The 27,388-nt window shown below is 35.8% G+C and overlaps 1 protein-coding gene across 3 annotated transcripts in view; it reads right to left on the reverse strand.

Moving 5' to 3' along the window:
• LOC145990893 (ubiquitin carboxyl-terminal hydrolase 47-like) overlaps nt 1-27,388 on the reverse strand; it is a 107,742-nt gene that overhangs the window by 58,889 nt on the left and 21,465 nt on the right. For all 3 annotated transcript variants that reach the window (XM_083126376.1, XM_083126375.1, XM_083126377.1), the window contains 5 exons: nt 17,003-17,203; nt 13,396-13,666; nt 8,731-8,906; nt 4,380-4,554; nt 883-1,004 (listed from right to left, as the gene is read on the reverse strand). In XM_083126376.1, the coding sequence (XP_082982502.1) occupies nt 883-1,004; nt 4,380-4,554; nt 8,731-8,906; nt 13,396-13,666; nt 17,003-17,200 (942 nt within the window). In that variant the 5' untranslated portion in view covers nt 17,201-17,203. The remainder of the gene's footprint in view (nt 1-882; nt 1,005-4,379; nt 4,555-8,730; nt 8,907-13,395; nt 13,667-17,002; nt 17,204-27,388) is intronic.

Genomic DNA, 27,388 nt, shown 5'->3' on the forward strand with positions numbered 1-27,388 from the left:
TTTGAACATTCTGCTAGTTTTTCTTGTATGTACGTATTGCTTGCATTGTAGAATTATTTCTCTTGTAGTCTACGGTCATTACAAGCATAAAAAACAAGTTTTTTTGTTGGGACGTTTCAGAACACATGCTCCCTTCATCAGACATTTATTTTTAGTTTGACTAAAGATACAGTTATAACAATGGTTAAGAATTTTTTTAAATAAAAAGAGAAGGGTTATAAAAAGAGTGATGGGAAACATAGATATGAATGTCTGGGAAGCTTCGTTCATTGCAGAAGAACACTGGAATAAATTAAATAATGAAAATGGTAACATAGACCCACTATGGAGTTTTCTTTTTCACAAGCAGAGTAAGCCACAATTTTTAAAATTTAATGTAAGAGAAAACATCAAGAAATTCTGTGAAAGCAATGATGATTTTGAATTGCCTGATGATATTTGGGATTCATTATTTTTTTAAATAAAAAATAATGTGATCAAAAGTTTTTATCTGAAATAAAAATAAAACAGATTGCTTGTTTCTCACAGTTAAGTTGCTATATTACAACAATGTAACATTGACAACATCCATTGTATAATGGATTCTCTTTTTTATTAAAAAATTCTTAACCATTGTTATAACTGTATCTTTAGTCAAACTAAAAATAAATGTCTGATGCAAGGAGCGTGTGTTCTCCTGAAACGTCACAACAAAAAACTGTGTTTTTATGCTTGTAATAACCGTAGACTACAAGAGAAATAATTCTGCTAGAGACGCAGATTTGGGAAAACTATTTGCCAGTATCTCTGAATAAACCTGAATCAATTTCAGATGCCATATAGGAGTTTGTACTTTTCTATCTACACATGCATACTATACACAATGGTGCTGAAAATGCTTACCACACTTCCGTATGCTACAGCACTCCCATATGGTCGTACTGGTAGAGGTATGTCAAGGAACGTGTCTTCTCGGAATTTTTCTGTACCACACTCTAAACATTTCACATAGTCAATCATTTTCCCTGCAATATCAAGACATTACATACATATTACAATGTTAATAAGCATACAACACACACTTATTTTCAAGAGAAATGCACATAAAAGTAATAGTGCAAATACCAGACTTTGGCAAGCAGTTTACAAACCAAAAAATGCATATAATAATCCAAAGAAATGTGATAGGTCAAATAAATACACAATACAAAATGAAGTCGTACAATCACAGAGTTTCAGTTTTAACTTTAAGTCCACTTTATGCACAATATGCTAATTGGGACTGGACCTACAGTTTACAGTGGGATCTGAACCACTGTAAACTTGGTATTGAACCCAGGACCCCTTGATTACAAGGCGATGATGATGCTATTATTATGCCATAGGGGAGGCTCACGATCACTAAGCGAAACATGTACTGTTATGTGAGCAGCTCGGGAGTAAAGCTTGACAACCCACACAATTATGAAACAGAGACAAACGTAAGTGAAAGTTCACCCATTACGTTGTCTTTTATGGGTTACCCAGGTGTTCCCGTGTGTTTCTGACTATCAGCTGTTACTGAAGGAACTTCATTCACTATTGTACAGAAACGAGACTGTGCAGCAACTGAATTAGCTGTTAACTCAATTTTGAACGGAATGTGGGTTATCAAGTTTTACTCGAGATGCTCACATTACTTTTAATAAGGAAAGGGGGAAAAAAAACTACCCAAAGTGGTCGGTCCTCTGTAGAAAAATAATATGGAATGTTACATTTAATTTGGCAATGAATAATTTATGCAAGAAACACACTAGGACTGGAGTCTTAGTATTTTAATTCTCATTATTATTATTATTATTATTATTATTATTAAAGAAACATTACATTAAAAACATGAATTATTGGGACTCTACAATAAGCTGGTAGGAGAGCAGTTACAAATGAAATGTCTCAAGTGACAAAGTGTAAAATAGTTTGGTTTTTTAGTAATATCAGAAGTCCCTATTTTCAGTAGCTCAAGAAGCTTTTTTCATAATTTCATTCCAGCTGTGTAGACACAGGTGAAAGTAAAGTAATAAAAATGCAGTACATTTCTGTGCCCCTTCATATAGTTTCTGAAACACTGAGAAAACAAAATTGTAAATACATGATAAAGGTTGTGCGAATTACTCACAAGTTTAATACATATAGATAATATTAACTTACGTTTTGCGAGTATCGAGGTAACTCCAGCGATGTTTCACGTCATGCATTACGCTCACGTGAGTAGCCTGAGGAAGGGAGCAGTTGCACCCCGAAATGTCGTGGGAGTTACCTCGATACTCGCAAAACGTAAGTTAATATTATAAATATATATATTGTCAATACAATGCTGAGAAACACATTAGGTATATGATATATCAATATAAAAAAGCAAAGTGTGAATTTTACATGTAAATTTTACCTTTATCACGACCTTCTTTCCTCGGCTTAGTACACGGTCGAGATCAAAATGATATTAAAAGAAATTAAATTAAAGAAAATTGTTTTATATTTCACATTATCAGATACCTAAAATTCAATTCAAATTTTCACATAAATGAACTTGCAACACTATTAACAGTATTAACTTTCGAAGGAATTAAGGAAAATTATCACATATCAAATATAAAAGACTTACGTATTTTGAGAAAAATATAAACAAAGTCAAAGCACATACTCTTACACATCATTCAGTGAACATTCAGAGAAAGCTAAGCATTGGCTTGCAAAACATTTCATTTCTACACATTTCAGGTTTCTCTTCACGTTTGTTAAGATGTCAAGTCAAATTATTATCATTTGTAATTACTTGCGATCTTGCGAAGATCTTTACGAAATAATTTTCACATAACGCTTGAAAATGACGAAGCACAATTCAAGACGAATAATATTTATAAACGCTTATATGAGTTTAAGAAACTCTCTGAATTCAGATTAAACACTATTATAAGTTAACATTCTAGGCCTTTCATTTGTAGCTACATGCATGTATTAAGTACTTATCTGTTAGTTCAGTTGCGAGCGAAAATGGCTGCCATTATTACGACTTTGTAACCGTTCACTATTTTCATATTCTTTCACTTTTTTAAGGTTCTTCACGGAGTTTCCGAAGATCAAAACCGCTACTGCTCTTTATGTGACAAAATAATCACATTTATCGGACGAATCTTGTTCTTTTAAGAATAATAGATCCAATTTATGTCCTTGTCAAATTTTTCGACTCCATTCAGGTCGAAGGCGATTTTTTAGATGATGCAGTGTATCCGAACTCACACTGTTACAACTTTTTTCACAGAATACAAACTTGCAAATACTTTTCAAGTGACAAATTTAGAATTGTACAGTTATTATACATTAAAATGCTTGTAAAATAGATTAGATACAATAAAATAGATATTACAATATTCAATTACATGTTTACGTATTTTATTTTCACCTTTTTCAGTTATTTTAAGTTTTACAATTTTGGTGGGAAAAAGGTTATTTACGCGCAACTTAGATTTTTCCCTTTATATGAGTTGGCTATGTTTCCAAGTTTAGGATTACTTCACAGCTTTAGGATTACTCTTCAAGGTGCTCAATTTATCAAATCGTATCTTTATCGTCGAAATTCTGCCAAAACTTATATTAAATGGTTTGTACATGTTAGTAATACATTTTAAATACATGTTCGTACCCATTTAGTAATGAAAGAGCAAATAAAAGCTGCTGAAACCAAACATATGTGCGATTATGCATAAATTGGCAATTTTCGGTAAGCATATTATTGAACACAAACCAAATTACATCGCTAAATTATAAAAGTATTGTAAATACGTGAAGTTTGGATATGTACTTAAATAAGAACAAAGCCAAAGTGATGCAAATTAATTTTGTACAAATACAAATCACCAAATACGACCTCAAATCGTAAATTTCGAGTAATAAAATTATTTTATTTTTCACATTATGATGGTACTCGTTCTGATACCGTCATACCTTTACCAAAATATGCAATACATATGATGTTTAAATTTGTTTAACCTTTACTGCTACTTCTGAATGATTTGATTGATTCATTCATTTGCTTTATTTTACTTCGCCTTTTGTGCCAATTTTGACTAATTTGCGAAGATGAGGATGAGTGATGATGTGATGAAATTGATGAATGGACACTCACAAACATCCATGTCCAGGCCAGGACTCGAACCTGGGATCCCTGGCATCGTACCGCGATGTGCTAACCACTCTGCCACGGGGGGTGCTACTTCTGAATGAATCAAAATCATTTCCAACATGAGAAAATTTAGACACCTTATGCAAGAATACTCACTTAGGATTATAAATACCGGAAAAACAGGTTTGAACATTGTATGCTGCCAAAAATCAATGTGGCTAACACCATCATAATAACTCACCTTCATACAGTCTTGATATAAGGTCTCTCTGGTCAGTGTCCTTGAATTTATGCTCCAGAGCATCAAACATGACCCTACAAAGTTCCTGAATATCATGTTGCTGCCACGCTTCACTTGAATCCCATCCAAAACTTCTGGTCAACTCCGTCGTCTCGACTGCTGCTTTGGATGAAGTCTGTTGACCAGAAATAAGCCATTTTATTCTAGAGCACTGAGGAAATGTTTCACCCAATCCAATAACTTTTAATCTAATGCTGACCAATTGGAATAGAGTTGAATATAGGATCTGTCTTTTACATACATTAAAGTGTTGGATACACAAGTACATGAAGTAATTTACTTTATATGTTACATAAGAATATAAACACAGAATTCACTTTAATTGCATTTTTTTAACCTATGAACTTCCATAAATCACTACCACCATTACCCAAAGGGGGTTTTGAGTGTTGCCTATACATATGCAAGGGTCATTCAAGGTGGACCAAGGTGTGCATTAAAAAATTCATGAAAAACTGTAACATGATGAAACTGTGCAGAAGACATAATGTAATCCTTTATGAGTTATGTAATTATGTAATTATATAAGTTGAGAGAGAAATATAGCTTTTTATGTTGAATACACATGTGTAGTATTGCAGCATATCAAAAGTTATGTGTTAGTAAATAATTGGGATGTGTGTGCATATTGCTTAAATTGACAATTAGCCATCGGTTCATAGAGAATACCTACTATAATAATATAAATAACTCCCTTGTTCAAATAGTTTCATACCATTGCACAACTGTTGAAAATAAGTAACTTAAATGATGTGAACAGCAAATCTTGACAATTATATCTGATTGTAAATATATCTGTTATATTCAACTTTATTATTTGCAATATAGGCCAGCGAAGTAAACATCCTAGTCTTGGAAAATTTGAATACCACATAAGTTGAAATAATTTTAGAATATAACCTGGAAACATAATTTATTCTTGAAATTACATTACATTCATAGGTTGTTTACACTTGTGAATTATATAGTCGATACCAAACATATTCTTGACAAAGTATAGAAATGCCATTTATATAATACCTACAATTAAGGGATATAGAAGAATTATAGTGTATAATTTAAATAAATATAACGAATTTCAGAGGTTATCTGCTTATCCTTGACTCTCTTAACTTGTATTCAAGATCATAATTTGTAAATATGATCTACCACTACCAGAATAATTAAATTTTAGATTACTTATTGATATAATTTGTAAGGAGTTCTTTGCTTGTTGAGATTTAGAAGGATTGCCCGTTGATTGATATTGAGACATGATTAATTTATTTTGGAGTATATTGTTTGCGTTGCAATGATATCGATAACTACTACTACTGCGCACTACGGTCTCTGTAAAAACATAAATTTCAAAGAAGATTTGGTTAGGAGTTGACGTTAATGCTGGTTTAAGAAGTGATAGCATGGTAATGGTGAACATTTTGCAGAGTTCGAGGCACCCATTTTTGGAATCGTCATAGAGTATTCAATTTCCAATCAAATTTCTTGTGAAGGGGACCTTTAAACAGATGATATATTGAGATTGCAAGCAGTATGGGTAAGAAATGATGTCATAGGCAAGAATGTATAAATGGTGTCAATAGTTTGGCGAAGGACAAGTGCATGAATGACTTCATCCAACTGCAACCATGCCAGAGAATATCACACATGTTGGGCAAGTGATCCTTTAGAACCAGCGAGTAACAGTGTGTGGTATGGTGACAGAGGTGAATATCAGTGTCAGAAGTGTGGAGAGTATCATTCACGAGCATTTACTCTTCCTCAAAGTCTATGCAAAATGGGTTTCTGACAGCTGACATTTGATCAGAAGTGGACACTCATGAGGATCTGTGAAGAGCTTCTGAATTGGTTTCAAGCTGAAGGTGATGCATTTTTGCAGTCAATCATGTGCAGTGCAGTGGCGAATCGTCATAAGAGGCCCGGAGGCCGGGCCTACCCTAATATAATTGGCTATTACGAATTATTTTATTACTTATAATTTCATTAAACGACACCTTAATACAAGAAAACTAAAATTCTAGGCCTTACGATAATTTCCACAAATTTCCATCCCTGCCAGAGACTATATCGTCGCATGTTGAGCGAGCCACTTCTCCGAGGGCCCCAGCTGGTCCCATAACATTCTATGTGATTCATGCGGGAAAGCATAATTTCAGGAGCGCGTTCGCCCGAAATTAACACAGTGAGTTCCGCCTCATGCAGTGATGCCAGCCCTAGCATAATTGTACTGAACATAGTACAATTTGAACTTCCTTGGCACCTAGCACCCTGTGTTTCGAATTATGGTAAAATATAGCATCATCTATAAACATGTGTCCCTGGGAGACAGATAAATTGAATTCAGAGGAACATATTTTGAAAAAATAAATTTAAATAAAATCGAAATCTTAATTGTTTCAAACAAAAGGTAGCATGCCGATCCAGCTACATCTGGTCCACCGTCTTCTTTTCATCTTTGCTTTATCTTTCCTTACTTAGCTCACGAGGAACATTTTATTGAAGAAAATGCTAGAAAGTTGGGGTCACAGATAATTTTCTGTGAAAATAAATTAGCGAAAAGAACTTTTTTAAAATATAAAAAATATAACCTTTAAAGTTATTTTTGAAAATGTAACAATATATTCTTGCATCTATCAACGTACCTGAATAGTAACGCTTGATGTATGCTAACTCGTAAATTGTATTTCTTGATTTTATTGTAAATTGATGCTTTAGATGTCATTCGAGTGGCAGTCCTCAATGTTCCGATACCCAGTAATAGGCTTTTATGCTTTTTTTTATAGCATTCCAGAGTAATGCAAGTCATTATTCCCCTTGCTCACTTCATGCTCACAACAATGAAATCCAACCCCTGTGGCAGAGTGGTTAGCACACTGCGCTACAACACCAGGGGTCCTGGGTTCGAATCTCGGCCTCGGCATGGATATTTCTCTGAGTGTCCATCCTTCAATTTTATCATATCAACACTCTTCCCCATCTCGCAAATTAGCCAAAAGTGGCATAAAAGCAAAGTAAAAAAACAAATCAATCAAAGAACAATAAAAAATAAATGAACAAAAAGAAAAACAAGATAAAATATAACAAAAAACAACAATGCAACAGGAGTACATCGAGAAACAAACGAAAGCGCAGAACACTGGGATAGAAACACTTTTTTCGCCCTTGGAACAAGTTGTCTTTGCCATTCTACTCTCACCTTCACTTTCCCCTCGTTGGACACCCTGCGCTGGACAAGAAACAGATGTGAAGCCCAGTTTGTACCATGTGTCCAGCGTTGCCAACCTCCCAATCAGGAAAACTGTGCTGATTAAACACTTAAATTTTGCTAAATGCAACTAAATTGTGCTCGGGTGACTTAGGTCTAGAGTTCATTTTATGCATCTATTTTGGGGGTAGTTGTGATGTGAACATGCATTGTTGATTAGTTAAACAATATTGGTAATTTCCCCCATTAAATTAATTACAATGGTTTAATCAATATAATTGGTTCAATCGCTTGAAAAAGTTTGAGAAAATTCGACGACTACAAAAGGCAGCGGCGTGTTTTATCTGTAACCCCAACTTTCTACCAATTTCCTTCAATAAAATGTTCCTCGTGAGCTAAGTGAGGAAAGATAAAGAAACGATGAAAAGAAGATGGTAGACCAGATGTGGCTGGATCGGCATGCTACTTATGTTTGAAACAAATAAGATCTGCAATTTTTTGTTAATTTATTTTTTCAAAATATATTCCTCTGAATTCAATTTATCTCTCTCCCAGGGGTGCATGTTTATAGATGATGGTATATTTTACCATTATCCTAAACACAGGGTGCTATGTGCCAACGAAGTTCAAATTGTACTACGTTTAACTCAATTCTGCTAGGGTCTGTGTGAGGCCAGACTCACTGTATCCATTTCGGGCGAACGTGGTCCTGAAATTATGCTTTCCTGCATCAATCACACAGAATGTAATGGGACCAGCTGAGGCCCTCGGAGAAGTGGCTCGACATGTGATGATAGAGCCTCTGACAGGGATGGAAATTTGTGGAAATTATCGTAAGGCCTAGAATTTCAGTTTTCTTGTATTGAGTCGTTTAACGAAATTAAAAGTAATAAAATAATCTGTAACAGCCAAATATATTAGGGTAGGCCCAGAGGCTTCGCCACTGCACAGATGTGACCAGTGCCCATAAAAGTTGATCATATAAAATTATATTACGTACGTGTGCGATTTTTCATAAATGCAGCCATAACAGGAGTCACAATTTTTTTTTAAAAAAAAAAAGTATTACAAAATGCAAAATAGAAATACCTGCAAGTTAAGGAACAGTTTTTGAAGTTGAAATGGAATTGATTTGACTGCTTCCTCTTCAGGACCATCAAATTCCCACTTGTACAAGGCATTCCGAAACTCAGGAGTCATAAACAAAGCTTGTAGTAAACTATTGAGGTAACATGTCATGGCTTGATTTACAAGACCAACATAGCCTGAAATACCAAAGGCACATACATTAGGATTCAGTAAAAAAGAACATTGAAAAAGAATTTCAGAACTCTCATAAAACATTTAAAAATTTACTTGCAAACAATTGGAAAAATTCACGATGGATGCAGTAAATGCAGTTTTACTATTGTGTAAGAGAAATTTCATGTTTCCCCGTTGCTAATTTGATAGTTTTTCTGATTAATTTTGAAGGGACAGATGCTGTACCCTCAGTGAAAAAACTTCATGGGGAAAAAACTAACAATTTAGCAATGTGGAAACAATATTTTTCTACACAATACATGGAAAATTATTCCTATACCTTACATTAAATTTCTTTGCACTATTTAGTAGCTCACATAAAACTTGACCAAAAAAAGGAGGGGGGACAAATATGAACTTCATGTCAATACCAATGCAGTGAAAACATAATTCTACCAATTCAATGTAATATTACAAACCTTCCTCAAATACTGTGAATGGTTTATTCACTTTTATGGCCGCAATGGGTTTTGCCTCTCTTTTGTTAAAATTTAACCCTTAGTACGCCTCGCGGTCTGACGAAAGTAAGCCCAGTGTCACCGAAGCTTTGAGCGCAAAATTTGAATTCGTATACATAATGGAGAAAAATCGTAATAACTCTGGCACTATGGGACCAATCTACTTCGGATAACTTTTGTTTTGCAGGTAATACATCGGTGCATGCAACCATGTAAAATTTGGATGCCCCAACCGCGGAGGGGTTACGGGCGGGTGCTGCATCCCCCGAATTTCAATGAAAAAACATAAAATGTGGAGTTTGCCCCCTCTTCTCCAGTTACTTTGGGGATAAACCGGAACTTTTGCTTTTTTTTTTTTTTTTTTTTTTTTTTTAATGGACCTTTCGCAACAGAATGAAACTTGATTCATGTTCGTGGGTGCAATACAATTTGAATAATAAGGCAAAACATAAAACTCTGTTTTTTTTCTCAAAACAGCGAATTTTAGCCAATTTGCATATTATTCATAAAATTGTTATAACTCGGACACTATGGGACCAATCTACTTCGGATAACTTTTGTTTTGCAGGAAGAACATCAGTGCATGCAACCATGTAAAATTTGGATGCCCCAACCGCGGGGGGGGGGGGGGGGGGTTATGGGCGGGTGCTGCATCCCCCGAATTTCAATGAAATACAAATTAATCATATTTAATAATTCTCATCGTATGGGATAGAATTATGTCTTTTGTAGTCGTAAGGTCTGTGGTATGAGCTTTTACATTGAATTGGCAATAACCTTGGCGTTTATCGCAGAAAAATATTGTGACCCCCACCCCCTGTTGAAAGATCGACACTGACGTTTGGTAAATCTTGAGATGACTACATAAAAATGTCACGGTTCGCCACTGCTTATTCTGCCTTAACAGGGAAGTCAGCTAGGCTTCTACAGTGTTCAGAACAACTGTGTACAATACATTTTTCATTTGTTGACCTCTATATATTCCTTTATTAAGTTGATGTGGCTACATATGGTAGAAAAACAAACACTGCACACGCTTGTCTTTCTTTACAAAATTCTGAACTTCAAGTCACCTTCCTATCTCCTATCGTGTTTCCAATTTCTTCGCAAATTACACGACCATGATACTAGATCGTGCAGCTCGTCATCTTTCTCTATCTCTGTCCACAAATCGAACTTCTCCTTGAACTCTTTCTCCATATCAGCTGCCAGAAAACACTAGAACTGTAAGCTCCGTACACAGTTCTCCTCAGAATATTTGTTAGACCTTCCCCTGTCAAGCAGATTGAAAGGCATATTTATGTAACTCATACCTGCATCAATGTAATTTCTAAAGAATATTATATACTAGTTTTAGCATGATGTGACTTGAAAATATGAATGTAGTGTGTATAAGTGTATGTGTCTAGGAATACAGTTACTCACAATGTTATTCGTACAGTTAAAGTGTGAGGAGTAAACGAAAGAATAAACTAAAGCAAAATTGCAATAAGCCTTAGTACATTAGCTATTCTCCCTACATGTAAGTTATAATACATATGGTGATTTACATTTACAACTGTTTGTTTCCCCATAAACTTTATTAATAATTATTAATCATTATTATCATTATAATCAAAAATAAACATTTTAGCACAAACATGCTATTTTGATGTCACATTTCTGTTCGTACAGTTGCAATGAAAACAGAAAGACAAACATAAAAATGTTACAGTTTAATAGCCAGACGCATAACCCTTGGCCTTAGTAACTGATTGGCATCTCCTTTGCATAGAAGCGACCAAGGTATTGCATGTATCTGGGCTGATTCCCTCCCACTCTAAAGCGTCTACACTATTGTTTATGGACAAGTTTCTTCCAAAAATTTTCCATAAATGCTCAATCGGATTCAAATCTGATGAACTAGTTTTTTCAACTACTTTGGTACATTCAAAATCAACCAGTCCGCGTTGAGTTGAGCAGTATGTTTGCTGTTGTTATCCTGCTGGAATGTGAAAACACGTGACAACCCAATTTGCTGAGCACTTTCTTTACGTTATTCTTCAGGATATTATTACAGACATGCTTGTCCATGATTCCACGAATGACTTGCATTTTCTCAACTCCTTTAGTAGACATACAGGCTCAGATCATAATGGATCCTTCACCAGGTTTTGACGTAGACGTCGTATTGGCAACATTGTCCTGCGTATTTGCCTTTCTCCATGCTCTGGTCACACCATCTGATACGTGCAGGTTTATTTTGTTTTAATCGAACAAGATCATGTTGTCCCAAAACTCATGATTCCTTATATAAATGCTTTTTAGCAAATCTGACTCTGTCGATACGTTTGGCCTGTACGGACAATATTGTGAGTTAACTGTATATAATTTGTCTTTAATGTATTAATGTATAATTTATGCATGTTGTTGACGAAAAGAAACATGCTGTATCACCATACCTCAGCTATTTAAAATAAAGATGATGATGAATCTGAAAAGGTATACTTCAAGCAATTATGAGACCATCAGGCATCAAACACATTTACTTAGACATAGATGATGTCAGCTACTGTTTTGTTACATCTGAGAAAAGGAACAAAAGAAAACAATGATGAACAAATATGCAAAAAGGATTACTGGGCCTACCACTTCACTGAATGATACTGTTTGGATTCAAATATTGCTCTGCATAGTAGCACAATGTAAATTTTACACTTTCTGCAACTCTTGAATCCAAGAATTCAAACGAAATTTTTTTATTACATTTAGTAATATTCTGCATCACATATTTAAACAGATGACAAGTGAATCATTCAAGTATTTTGCTTGAAAGGTGTGTAATATTGCATCTTGTAAGCTGTGTTTCGGAATTTTTTTTTTAAAAAAAAAACTTGGATGACAACAAATCTGATTTCAAATTCGAACTCAGGTCAGAATTTTTAAGAAACAACTTTTTCATGCATGAAGCATAAAAAAAGGTGCACATTGTTTGTAGGGATTTACCATCCCTGCAAACAAGATTAAAGGGATACAGGCTATATGAGGTGCACAACCCTTACCGGTTAGTACCACACATGAACTTCTACACAATTTTGTGTTTTATATGAGCTACCATGTTTTATCTAAAAAACTAATCCACACATTCTTAAAACACCGCAAAAGCCTATTTTATATGCCAAGCCTAATTTCAACCTTTGCAGTTAAGTGTCTCAATTGCTAAACATAACAAATGCCAGGACAATAAAACTGAACCGCAACAATGTGCGTGCAATAATATACTAAAATTGGGGTTGACCATTATTATTGTTACTTGATACTCATATGGCTATGCCTGCAACATAGAAATTTTAAGTTTAAATTTAAATTTATTTATTGTTTATAAACATACATTATCCAAAAATGTATCGTGCACATGACATGTTCCATGATAGCATAAAAGAGTTGTGGCAGTTAAAACCCACATATTTTCAATTTCGACCATAGTGATGATGATGTCAGTACCATGCACTGGCTGCTTTTATGCCTCCCCCACAACACAGTTGCTCCGATGTACCCACTGATTAGAGGCTGGATGAGCCCAAGAGCTGTTTTATGCAGTGATGATCTTGGGGGGGGGGGGGGGATCTGCTACAGATCATACATGATTAAACATATGTAATGTTTACATGGTTGTTTTAAATCTTTATCAATACACTTCTTGATACAATAAAAATAAGAAAACAGTGGCAGTTTAATAAAGCCATTCCTTTAATGAGAATCTGCAATTGTTATACCTGCAATGTATGCAGACTAAAGAAAAGTGTTAACCTATACCACTTATGTAAGCCTTAGGTATCACTTTCAGAAAAGAAGAACAGAAACTGGCACCAGTAAACTTGCATTAGCTCATGTTGCAGGAGAAATTTTATGAAAATGATTAACCTTTGCAGACTGCAAATTTGAAGCACAAAAGAAAATGTAACAAAGCTCTCCACTAAATTTTGTAAAGGGTGCAAAACATGCAGAAACTCACCCGTATCATGTTTGATAAAACCAGTGTACATGTAGTCAGTGCTGACGCTGCTTTGCACGGCAGGCAGGGAGCCATACCTAAGGTTGTCTCCTGCAGCCGTGGGACTAGCAGAGGCTCCAAGCAAAAGGTCATCTTCCCCATTCCCTGGTGCCTCGATTTTCTTGGGTGGGATACCTTTCAAATCGGACATAACTAGAAAATTGCGAAATCCTGATTCGAAGTTCACTCCGGCTTCTTCTAGTGTCTTGTGTTTAAATTCATTTAAAATAACCTTAAATGGAGAGAGGGAAGGTCTTCAGTAATATTTTTACTCTTAGATAATATTCATGAGAAAACTACCTTGCATCACATAAAAATCCCACCTCCCCCAAACTGTCACCTTCACATCTTACCTGATCTTTCAGCTTCAATGCTGCCAATCCCAGCTGAGAAAGTAGTGTTATCAGTAGTATGAGTTTCTATAACTTCTACAACAGGAATTTTAAAAATAATTAACACATTGAATCAACTCTACACAAATGAACGATTCCAAGTGAGCCCATACTTGGGCAGACATATGTGTCTATTCCTTAAAAATTAAGTTGACATGCCACACATCAAATTACTTTCCTGTGTATACATTGGAGAACATGGAGGTTCAACATATTACATGGTATTTGACTGCCGAGAGTTTACAAATACACCATGTCCACAAATTATTGGACGATTTTATAATACTACAATTTCACTAATATTGAACAGATAGACATGATATTACCACCATGTGAAAGGGATATTTGAAGTTTTGTACTGGTCTTAAATGCATTATATGTGCCCCACATGTGACTCCCATTCTCGCCAAACCCTCTGAAGCTTGTATTGTGTGATGTTCCCAATGGTGGGTTTGCAATTCTGACAGTGTCTGTTGAAGTTGAGGAAAGTAAACATTGTCTTTGATGAAAACCCACAGGAAGAAATCACTCACTATGAGGTACAGTGAATGAGGAAACCGCTTGAGAAGGTTTGGTGAGAATGGGAGTACTACCCGGACATCTGACCTGCCACATGTTGATAACACGTCAAATGCATTTAAGGTCAGTGTAAAACTTCAAATATTCCTCTTTAAATGATTCTAACATGTATTTCTAATCATTAATGGTGAAAATATAGTCTTACAAAATCTACCAATAATTTATGGACGCAATGTGTGCATATATATATTACTATCTTATAACATATAGCTTATTATCAATAAAATTTACTTTCATGATATCTAGTTCAACAATTTGACACTAGCCAAGAAATAAAAACAATTCTAAGAAAATTCGAACCAGTGAATATAATCCTCTGACAACTGAATTTCACCTAACCTATCTAAATATTGAAGTTCTCAAAATATCCAAGGGAAAATCTTTACTATTAAAACGTCACAGCATGAATAAAATTCACAGTGATATTACAAAATAGTTCTCAATGCTTACGTAAGAATAAAATGTATTCTAAACACAATTATTTACGAGTAAAATCTTTAAAATCATAAGCACAAGTCAATCATGCCAGAAACATGAGAAAAACACAAAAGTTGGTTGCTTTCAAAAATTAAATCGGGAGTTGTTTAAGGCTGGAAGATGAATCTGGAAAATAAGGATGCAAGATGTATTTTATACAGTATTTTCTTCAAACTAATACAAAATTACACTGCTTATGGATTTCTCTACACAACAACTGATCATGCTGTCAGTAAAATTAATTCTTTGTGATAGTAAAGGCATGAAAAGTATTTAAGTGAGAAAAGTAAGAGACGCTTTAAGTATACTTCAAAAAAATTACATTTTTATTAATGCAATAACAAACCAATATATCAAATATGCTTGGAAAAGATAAAAATATAAAACAAGGTTTTTTTAAGTGTCTTTCAATTGTCCACATGAACTTAGATTCCAAGCAAAGTATGGGAAATCACATTTTCATTTTTAACACCAAGGAGTAACTTGGTTGCCTACGGTAAAGTTACCTTACATTAAAGACCAAGCAAACTGGACCTCCACCTCTTCCCAGAAAACACACTTTATAATACAAATCATTATGCAAAATCTAAAATATACCAATAAACTTTACAATTTCCATGTTATTTCGAAAGTAGCAGTCATACATTGGCTTTCGTTCAAATATTGGAAATACAGTGTTAGGGTTAAAAGAAGGTAGAGAACGCTCAGAGTTATGCCTCTAAGGGTGAAGGATATGGGGACGAGGGGAGGTAACAATTACCAAAGTATCATTTTATGTGAAAAAGATTGAAGCAAGCAAACACTGTAACTTACTTATTCCTACATTTCAGTGTTAAAACATCTAAGCTGAGAGGAGCAATATCTAAGTATAGAACAAAATTTACGGAAAGTATAGTTTGTGGATGCATTTACAAAAAAGGTTAATTTTGACAGTCATGAATTTACCCTGTTACATTAACATTAATTTGGTATTCTGGGAGCACCCGTGCCGATTTTAATATTTTGACGAGTCATATCACATTTATCCAATTCCTATCTTGCTGACTAATCTATGCACTGAGTCATTCCATATGAAATCAACACAACCCACGACCTGACCATCTCAGATTTTCATGAAATTTGAGAACTTAGAACTGTGAAAATTTTGAGTCTCATTTGTCTTGTAATTGTAAGTTATTCAAGGTCAAAGTTCGCAGAAATTGCCCTTTCTCAGCTCATTCAGACATATTAAATGGGCTGTAAATCTGCTCCTATTTGGCCTAGGAAGCTGAAATAACATTTTATTGTGCAGGGAATTGAACAAACTTTCCAATGATATGTAACAAGCTTACCATTGAATGAAAAGAAAATATTATGCGATCTTAACTTTTGACCTTGAAAATCTCAAAATATGTCATCACCAAAAATTGTTAAAAAATATATTTAACAAACAATGCTATACTCTAAAATCAAATTGGGACTGCAATGTGATAAGAAGATACAAAATAATATGTATAGGTAAAGGGCTGATAAAAGCCTCATTATAATGTACTAGGGCGAGTCAAACCTTTCTTAACACCACCTATAAAATGTAAAGGAGTTATGTTGGGTTCAACTGGTCATCATAGAAACATGGTAGGCCCAGGGGTGAACAAAAGTTGTGTGTGTCAAGCGGAAGTTCGCCATATTGTTGATCGCCATATTGAATTCAACTCAAAACGTTTTCAATGGAAAGGGGGTGATGGGATCTATTGAAAAGCTTGTTCAATTCCCTGCACAATAAATTTTATTTCAGCTTCCTAGGCCAAATAGGAGCAGAGTTACAGCACATTTAGTATATCTAAACTAGCTGAGAAAGGGCAATTTGTGAACTTTGACCTTGAATAATTTTACGATTACAAAACAAACGAGACTCAAAATTTTCACAGTTACTAAGTTCCATGCACAGTTTCAACTCCTAAATTTCATGAATATCCGAGATGTTAGGGTTGAAAATTGCACTTATATGTGTTGATTTGGCATGGAATGACTCCACTGTAATTAACAAATAGAAAAGCTTCAAGAAAGAATAAAAGCAAGCTACTAACAATTTTCCACCATGCATTAGGATAGAAATGTATGTAGGAAGAAAAAAAACTTACAGGATCCTCTCCTCCATTCTTTTGAAGGATAAGCTCGAAGGTGTCCTGGTCATAGTTAGACCTCTTTGAAACTTCCTTGAACAGATCTTTAACTGTACTTGCTGCTGCAACTGTAAATGTTATCTTCCCTCCAGAAGAGGTAGATATCACATCTCGTACAATGCATATTGCACTGCCTTCTTCTAACACACACACCATACCCTACAATTAGAAAACACCTTTGTTACTGGTAACTCTGCAAAAAATCTGGGAGAACAGTCAAAAATCAACATCAACTAAAATTACAAATACATTAAAAGTTTATTGATAAATTCAATATACTACCCTAAATAAATACATTGTTAAATATATTCTTGTGGGATGTGACAAATTTCCTTTCCTCATGCAGACTTTTAACTTTCCCAACACTTTGTCATCCCTGTTAGGAGATGACAAGCAAGTTTCATTGAATGTTTTAGCTTTTTGCGAAGAGCCGGACTCTTCCACTCTCTCTGACAAAGCTTTTTGTTCATTCTTACCATTAATGTGTTGTGCTTGTGCATGTCCCTTTATAAACTTGCACTTTTAATTTTCCAAAGGGCTTTTTACACCCTTTGTTTTCAAGTTTTAAGTAAGAATTTTAAAAAAAGGGGATATTTCCTCGAATATATTGAAGGGTGAAAAATGGTCCAAAGTGCAGACTCACCCCAAAAAAATTTAATTCGATTCAATCCATCAATGTGTATATTTCTTTTATTTTGATAAGTTGCAGAATAAGAAGTTTTAAAACATCACTACGCAAGTTCAAAATGTCATTTTAATCACTAAATCTGCAATATAAAGGGATTTAATATATATATATATATATATATATAGAGGGTTAAGTCATAAGTCATGGCAACAATTTTTTTCTCGCAAACAGGGGACAACATGAAAAATCTTAGATGTAAGTTTGAAAGTGTATGGAATGTACCTTCGAATGAAGCCACCAGATGAAGTCTGGATGCAGGAGACTGTAGTAGGGAAGAGGCAGAACACAGAATATTGGACAACAGTGTTTTATTATGAGGCAGATCGACAGTTGACACACTGCCACTGTTCGATAGGGGATGGCATGCACACCCAGAGCTTCCCGTAGCTCTGTATAACATTCAAATGCATTTTTGTCGTGGAGAACTGCTACTTTAATGTACGAACATTGCACCTGCTTCATGACCTCCATTTTCGAACGCTGTCACTCACCGACTGAACTTGGGTGCATGCTTACTACCCCACCGTTGTTCACATACACCATCTGGTGGCTTCTTTTGAAAGTACATTTCATACACTTTTAAACATATATATCTTAGATTTTTTGTATTGTCCCCTGTTTGCGAGAAAAAAATAGTTGCCATGACTTATGACTTAACCCAGGTATATATATATATCATGCAGTAGTAGCTGAGCAAGTTAAATGATCAATTTACAATCTAACCACTGAATTTTCAGGTTCAAATATCAACGTGGGCATCAGTATTATTTTGTGTGTGTTGCTTCGTCAAGTTCATCTATCAATACTCATCCTCAATTAGCCAAAAGTGGCAGAAAAGTGACATAAAATAACAGAAATTGAAGTAGCTAGAGAAACCTGCCTCAAATAAAATCAGAAGGAACCAGAGCATTTTCCTGGATACTGAAGAATAATCTGTGAACTGTGAGGCATGTAAGTCATTTCTCAGGAAACAAACATTCTTGTCCATTTTTCAGTACTGTAGATAATCATATTATTTTGAAATGTAAATAACAACAGTGTTGCAAACTTCCAGTAGAAATGACCAGCTGAAAAAACACACTTGCTAATTAAATTGTTTTTCTTTAATTATCCCATAATCGTCCCAACTTCAAATTCAGTAATGCTACAGTCTAACCTTGTGTTAACAATATATTTCAGTTCCAAGGAAATCGCAGATATGCATCTTAAAAAGTTCAAGGTCCAAAGATCAATGTGGATGACCTTGAAAACATTTTATTCTAAATATAGTAATGTGATACACCATTCAAAAGCTTATTTCAAGTCCTTTCAAACAAGACTACAATCAGCTCTCTACGTCAATTAGGGTAAGAGCAATTATCCATGAAAGTCTTGGGTGCAGACTAAAAATCGACAATTTTTTGTATTTTCAAACCCCCAAAACTCCAAACCTATGCCACACAAGAAGCTACAATTTCTCAGGATTTCATATCTTCATGAAGACTGCCAAAAAAAAAAAAAAGTTTCAAAAAATTCTGAGATGGTTGGGTTGTAGACTTCGTTGATTTGGCATGGAATGACATTTCCAGAAGGGGAAAACTATTGAATTTTAACTCAGATGCAGCTGACTGCTCAATACACATGCAGCAGAACATGGAAGACACCTGACATGAGTTCAGAAAATGAGAACAACAGTCATAAAATTTTCTTCTGAAGACTGCATTCCAGAATATGGGAAATTTTTCTCATAAAGGCTTCTTTTGATTTCTGTTTCCACGTTAGACAGTTTCCATTTAATCCTGAGAATTTAACATTTTTTTCAGGTCTAAAGTCTTACCAGGAAAGATGTATTTTTACAACAGGTTTCACTGTATTTTAATAAACAAAGTTAATGTTTCTTTATTTTCCTACATGTGACACTGAAGTAAAATTCGTATAATTCCAGTTCTTCTGAATGATATTAATTTATAAGCTGGTAAGTCACAATGGATTCATAGGCAAGATGGACATGCAGTTGTTTACACAGATGCATTCCAGGAAGGAAAAGATCCAATGACTGCGGCTATTCCTGCAGACAAGCATATGTTCTGCACATCTCTGCATGGCAATTATCCAAACTGAGTGTGCCAAGTATAACATTGAACTCTGCATTACATTTCACACCCTCCCCCACACTGTATACACAATTGGAGTCAGAAGCAGGTTATGAACAAAAACACAGGAAATACACACAGACACAAATGTTTTGCAAAGTTTATCAGTGCCTAAGTAGAAAGGAAGAAGTGTCATATCCCAACTAACAAAATTTTACAATGCCGGGAATTTGTCCATTTTGTTTGAAATTCGGCATACTCACTAATTTTGGCCCCCTAATCACGAATCTGCAGTTAAAATTTGGCGCTCATACGTGGAAATAGCAAAATACTCTAAATTAAGTTCTTATTTCTACACCCTCGATTTCCAAATTACCCACAGATTCCGGGCTCCGCCCCCTGGGGTAATTGACCTACTGCCCCCAACTGCTAACCCGGCCCCGCCTCCGCTCCGTTACACTCCCCTCCAGCTCCCCGGCTTTCTCTATGGAGTCCCTGTTAAAGGCATGTTAGACATTAGCCGGATTCACCTGCCCCCAGAACTATAATACAATTCAAGTATAATTCCCATTTTTTAAGGCGAACTTTCTAAAAATTCAAGGCTACAAGCATGATCTTTTCTCTATTTCAACCTTACGCATTACCGTCTCTCACCACCCCCACACACACACACACAGGTAATTAGCAACAAAACGGGGGTGTGATTCCAGACTTACTAGTTTACAAGACACCGGTAAACTCGCAAGAAGAACTCAGGGAGAGGATCTTAATAGCTGGTCAACACATCGAGGACACCATCACATCACGAGTTACGAGACCAAATGTTCATAAAATCCAGTGTGCCTGCATTCGTAACGGAGGTGCCCACTTTGAGCAAGATGTGTAATGTTCTATAATTGTTTTGTTCATTGATTCCATTCACATGAAGATGAATGAAGTATTATTTCTTGTACACAAATGTGAATGTTAGCAACATTTGTACCTTGTTGGATAGCAGATGACACAAGGAAGTAATTAATGTAATTTGTATGCTTCGTGTCATACAATTTTTGTTATTAATACGTTGCCAAGTAAACTAAGAATGCATTATTTTTATCATCACTTGTAAGTTTAGACGCACCCGGTACTTACATGTGATTGTTATTTGGGAAAAACTTTTTTTTTCAACGAACCACTTATTTGTTGGCTATCAGAAAATGCTGAAATAAGTTCCATACGATAAGCAGTTTTTCTCAATTCATCTTTTTATGTGGAACATTGTCATATTTTAAAGAAACAATAGAAAATCGATTATCTCAAAAACTACTATATATATATATATATGTGTGTGTGTGGTGGCTCAGTAGGTAATGTGTTTGACTACCATGCTCAAGGTCCCGGGTTCGATCCCCGGCCGGTTCAAATCCGGGAACTTTTCTAACGTTGGAAGCGGCTCCGGCGCCCACCCAGCGTCGAATAACGTGGGTACCTGGGGGTAAAGGCGGTCAGGGGCGTGATGCTGATCACATCATCCCCACTCACGACCGGATCAACAAAGTGTAGGGCGTTACCTCCATACCCCCTATACGCCTTCATGGCGTAGTGCTAAACACAGGGGAGCACTTTATATATATATATATATATATATATAAGTATATGTATGTAGAATAGAGGGCCGTTCGTTGGCCTAGACCATCAGAACTATCTCTATTTAAATATGGTTACCCAGTGACCGCTAGCCTCCCAGAATAGCCACAGTCACTACTAAATTTAATATAAAATTTCTTTAATATAAAATTAAAACTTGGGTGCAAACGAGATTTGTACGTTGGCCGAAACCGTCAGTAGTATCTCCATCAAAATGGTTGACCCCTGACCACTAGCCTCCCAGACTAACCACAGCCACTAAACGGCACCGAGATGCCAACCCCTGCACCTCAATAGAATCCCTTATATAGGCGATTTGAAAAGAGCCAGTAAAAGACTTCTTTTTTCACCCCTCTGGGTTTTGAAAGGACAAGTTTTTAAACTACCCACCTTCTGAGCAACTGAATAACAAATATTACCTTCACCAACCCATATATTAATAATAATTAAATAATATTAATGAACATATACCAACATCCAAATAAGAAAAGGATCATGTACTGGTTCTACCATTACAGGATTGAGAGAATTTTATTTTCAAAGCAGCTTTCTTTTCCTTCCTCTATAAAAACAAAGGCTAAACTGTGAAAAACTTACCTCAGGAATTTATAAATATGTAGAAATGGAATGGGATTTGGATTATAATAATGCAATTTTTCACGTCTACGGAGAAAAATTCCCGGAGACAATAATTTACGCTTAATTCCCAGAATTCCCGGTGAGTAGCCACCCTGCAATATAATTTTCAGTTGCATTCAAGGTAGCTTTATAGGGAGTCTGCTTTATATACAGAATTGTCTACGTTCATTTTTCCATCTAACAAACTGCTCACAGTAAATTCTTAAGTATCAGAGCATGCTCAACCAAAATTGTATGCTTTGATGTGATATTCCAAGAAGTAATTATAGAGGATCTGAAGCAAATTCAAGCTTCATTTGTAAGAACATATAAATTAATTGTGGCCATAATCTTCAGCATTTTTTAAAAAATGTGCCTTGATATGGATAAGATGAGCCTGAAAAAATTGTATCTGATAATGACAAGTGTATCACTTTTACTCTTGTGTTAAAGAGTACACACTGGTCTAACATTTTCTTCAGCCTTTCTTCTTTCTGTTTTATTACACAAATACAAATGGACCATTATTCTGTACACATTCCACTACAATCAAGGCACTTTTGCCACTAGAATGGTATTTTTTTTAATGTACGTGGCATAGAAAGACAATGATTGGTGTTGAAGTCAATTGCACAAGTAGAGCTCCACTTCATTGGTCTCAAAACATTGAGCTCCCAATGCTGATTTAGTGGTCCAATAAATGATAAAGGTTGAGATATCTGGGATATAGGGAGGATGTTGCAGCACAGTTCGCAATTTTTTCTTGAGTTAAAGTGGTGGTATGAGGTCTCACGTTATTGTATAGAATGACACTAGAGATGGGGATTCAGTAGTCTGATAATAAACTTTTGATAATAAGCAGTCAGGCATACAGCACACACACTGATTGACACCAAAATCAAAGATCAAGTCAAATCAACTTTCCACGGGATGTTAACACCAACAGTGGACAGACACATCATGTCTGGCTCCCGCTGTTGAAACAACTTAAACCCCCTGCATGCAGCAGACGAACTGGCTACAAAAGCGCTCCTAGAAGCACACGGGGGAAAAAACAGAAACTGGAATCCAACCCAGCAGTGAAGCAACGAGTTCCACAGCAGATGGTGGCAGAGGCCACCGAAATTAATAGAACCTCTACAAGTAAGTTCTCAAGGATAAATATTAGTAACTTGCTTACGTCTTATTATTATCAACCAAGTCTTTTATTCCTCAAACATGAATGAAAAATTGGTTGTACCATGCAGGCACATTTATATTTAAAACTAATTAAAATATCTGTGCTACTCTACTGAAGGGGGTGGATAAAATTCATTATTTTTATCAAAATTTTTTTTTGATGATTTTAAAAATGGATGTATGTTTTTTTTATTTTTTTAGGTGAAAAGTGTTTTCTGCTGTAAAAGGTTTAAACAGTTAGGTTAAAGAAAATATTAAAAATTGAATGTAAATGTACATTTTTCTGTTTCTGACACTGTACATATGAACCTACTTTGGAAAAGTTTGTTGAGTGTGTTAATAAAACTATGTAATAATTTCAGTAACTTTTCTTCCAGTAAAAATAGAACATTTTTGGATAACTATATAATTGTAACTTAAAACATTTTTACATTCTTTGTAGTTCAATTTTTTCATTTTTTTTTTACAAAATATTATCAGCTGCCATGTTTATTTAGAGTTTAATTGTAATAACCCTATGTACAGTTTAACATGATTAGTATTTTGTATATTACCAGGTGTGCCGGTTAATAATTCTTAATTGATCCGAAAGAAAACAAGTGTATTTGGGGAGAAAGGTAACAAATGTTCTATTCAAAGTATGCGCCATCGCTAGCTATACATTGTGCCCATCTGTCCATCAAATTGTGGATGCCCTTCCAGAAAAATTGTTCACATTTTGAGGTGATTCAGTCAGCAAGCCAATGTTCGACATCTTTGTAATTGTTGGAAGTGTTGCAGGGAAAGTGAGTGAGACATCAATGAAAACAAGTGGTAGTACGAAGGGGCTAAATCTGGTGAGTATGGCGGGTAGGGCAAGAAATCCCAGCCAAGTGCAGAAATGGTGTCTCTGACGCCTTTCGCTGTGTGTGATGAGGCTGCAAAATCACTTTTCCGTGTCTTGTCACCCAATCTGGGTGCTTTTCGATCAATGCATGGTTCAAATTGATGAGTTGTTGACAGTAGCGAATGGCATTCACTGTTTCACCTGGTTTCAGAAGCTCATGGTACACCACACCCTTTTGATCCCACCAAATGCACAGCATTGACTTCCTTCCGAAGCGATTCGGTTTTCAAGTCGATGTTGAAGGTTGTCCTGGGTCAACCCATGACTTCTTGCATTTTGGGTTCTCGAAGTAGATCGATTTTTCGTCCCCAGTCACTATCTGATGCAAGAAAGACTTTCTTTCATGCCGAGAAAGCAACACTTCACACACAGTTTTTCGCTTTTCCATTTGTCTGTCGTTCAGATGATGTGGGATCCATTTTCCTGCCTTCTGGATCTTTCCCATGGCATGAAGACGATCAGGTATGGTTTGGCGACCAACATTTAACTTCTCTGCCAGTTGTTGTTGCGTTTGCCTATCATCTTCGTCCAACAGTGCTTGCAATTCGGCATCTTGGAATTTTTTCGACTGGCCCGGCCATCTTTGTCTTTCAAGTCAAAATCACCACTTTTGAATCGTCGAAACCAACGCACATGCGCGTCTTGCGTTAGAACATTGTCACTGTACGTTTTCACAAGGAAACGATGGCTTTCACTCGCGTTTTTCTTTTGATTGAACAAAGCAGGATGTGCCGCACATGCTCCTTATTTGGTTTGAAGGTCAACATGTTTCCACACAAACCCAATATCACAATCACTCGCACTCGGTTGCACATCCACGGCATTTTGACAGGGACTGTCCTGGCAACACACTGACGTAACAGTTGAGACTGTGCACCATCCCTTGCTTCCAGCGTCATCCAGTGACGAAATTAAGAATTATTAACAGGCATACCTGGTACTCTACGCAAAATATTTACTGTTTTTAGGTATGAAAATTATTGAGCTTGAAAGGAACTGAAATTTAGTCTGTTTACAGTTTACATATTACAGTCCCGTACAAATTAATCGAAACACAGCAATTACATCCAAAAATTTACATTTATTGTCTTACAACACATTTGTACATATATTCATTTTTCACATAAGGTACAAACTGATAATCATTTTATAGTTAATATGTCCTCCTTGTTGTATTATAACTTGCATAACACGTTTTGGAATAGATTATACAAGCTTTGAACATATTGCATTTAAAGTTCATTGTCATGGAACCAAACACGAACAAGAGACTCAATCAATGCTTGCTTTGTGGAACAGTTCAGTTTTGATATTCGTAGTTTGCAAATAGCCCACAAATTCTCGATTGGATTTAGATCCGGGGAGTTCCCTGGCCACTTTAACACTCGAATATTGTTCTCACTCATAAAATTCTGTACTTTTGGCAGTGTGACAAGAAGCCAAATCTTGCTGGAAAATGCAGTCACCATTTGGAAACTTCTCCTGGAGCACTGGAATAATTTTCCTTCTCAGAACATGTATGTATTTGTCAGCATTCATCATACCATCAATTGGCACTAATGACCCTGGTCTTTCATGGGTGAAGAATCCCAAAAACATCTTCTTGTCAGGGTGTTTTACGGTCTGTTGCAGATGTGCTGATGTTACAGATTCATTACTCGACCGACGCACGTATTGAACCCTTTGTCCCTGGACCTCAAAATGTGTTTCATTTGAGAACACAACTTTCTTCCAGTCGTCTTCTGTCCAATTTCGATGAGCACGGGGCCCACGAGAGACGTTTCTTGCGCATTGCAACCAAAAGAAATTGTTTTTCACTGGTTTCCTGGCTTTCCGTCCAGCTGCAAGAAGTCTACGTCGTACATTGGAAACGTCCAAATGCACTCCTTTGTCCCTCAATTCCCGTGTCAATTCCACTGCAGTTAGAGCCAGGTTTTGTTTACTTTTCCTGAGAAGAAATCTGTCATCATATGGCGAGGTCTTCTTCTGCCTCCCACATTACCTCTTTTTATTAGGTGAAAAGGAACCAGTTTGTCTGTACTGCTTGATAATTCGATTTACGGTAGCTACACCAACAGAGAATTTTGCAGCTATCTCCCTTTGTGTCATAGACCTATTTTGCGATAAAGTCACAATCGCAGAACGTTGCTGTATCCATTGGCAGGTTCTCACTGACACCTCCGCCACAATTAGCCTACTGATTATATGGAACAAAATACACTTACGAACGCATAAATATATACACAAACGCAAAGAATCAATGCACGAGACACCTGACTGTGTCAATAATGCTCAAGTTAATGCACAGAAAACATGGAAGATAAAAAACAGCCACCACGTGTACATTGCTGCCACCTACTGGGCAAGTGCTGACAATTCAGACAAAAAAGGAGCTTCTTCCGATTAATTTGCACGGGACTGTACATTTTCCTTTCGTATGAGCTTCACCCAATCAGTACACCACTCTTTCCCAATGAAAATATTGGAGTATCTAAGAGTCTAAGATACACATTGGAATGATTAGGAGATTCATGTACATTCACCAAAAGTGATTCTGATATCTACAAATTACTTATGGATATTATTCTATAAATAATTTCTTGAAAGCACTTAAATCGGTGAATAAAAGAAAATTGTGATATTGATTCTGAGTTAAATCAAACAAGCTACATCAGTGATTAAAAAAAATCACAAGTAGATTTAAATTACGAACTTGAGTCTTGATTTATATCAAACAACCTTGATGGGTTAAATCATCCCTGTAACGGATGAACATTTATCTTGGCTTCCTGGCATAATGGCAAGCCCCATTAAGTCACACCCTGGTCCTGGTCATACCAATTATACTTTACACTGCAGTATGACACATTATCATTAAGGTCTTACAATACGAAAATGGTGAAAAATCTTCACTGCCTAATTACACTGTTCTACACACATTTTGTTACAGAAATCAAAGCACCCAATCTTTACTAATCTGAGGATGCAAAACACGGAAATGACATTAAAAAAGTTCGATTGGCTCTCGTTTTGGCATAACAGAAGGGGAAAGAGGGATCATATTCAAGCGACCCACCTCAACTCATGTATATATGGCAACACTGTTAAAGGTTAGGCACGTAGCATTCAAGAATAATCACACCATCCTTTGATGTTTCAGATATTTGCAACATCGGCCAGTTTGCATTCAGTTGTGCAATGTCTCAGAAATATAGTTACACTCTGTCCCAACTATCTCTGGAGCAGGTAAATGAAAACAAGTCTCTGCCAAAGAC

The sequence above is a fragment of the Lepisma saccharinum genome, chromosome 8 (genome assembly GCF_977018435.1).
Source record: "Lepisma saccharinum chromosome 8, izLepSacc3.1, whole genome shotgun sequence".
Classification (NCBI taxonomy): domain Eukaryota; kingdom Metazoa; phylum Arthropoda; class Insecta; order Zygentoma; family Lepismatidae; genus Lepisma; species Lepisma saccharinum.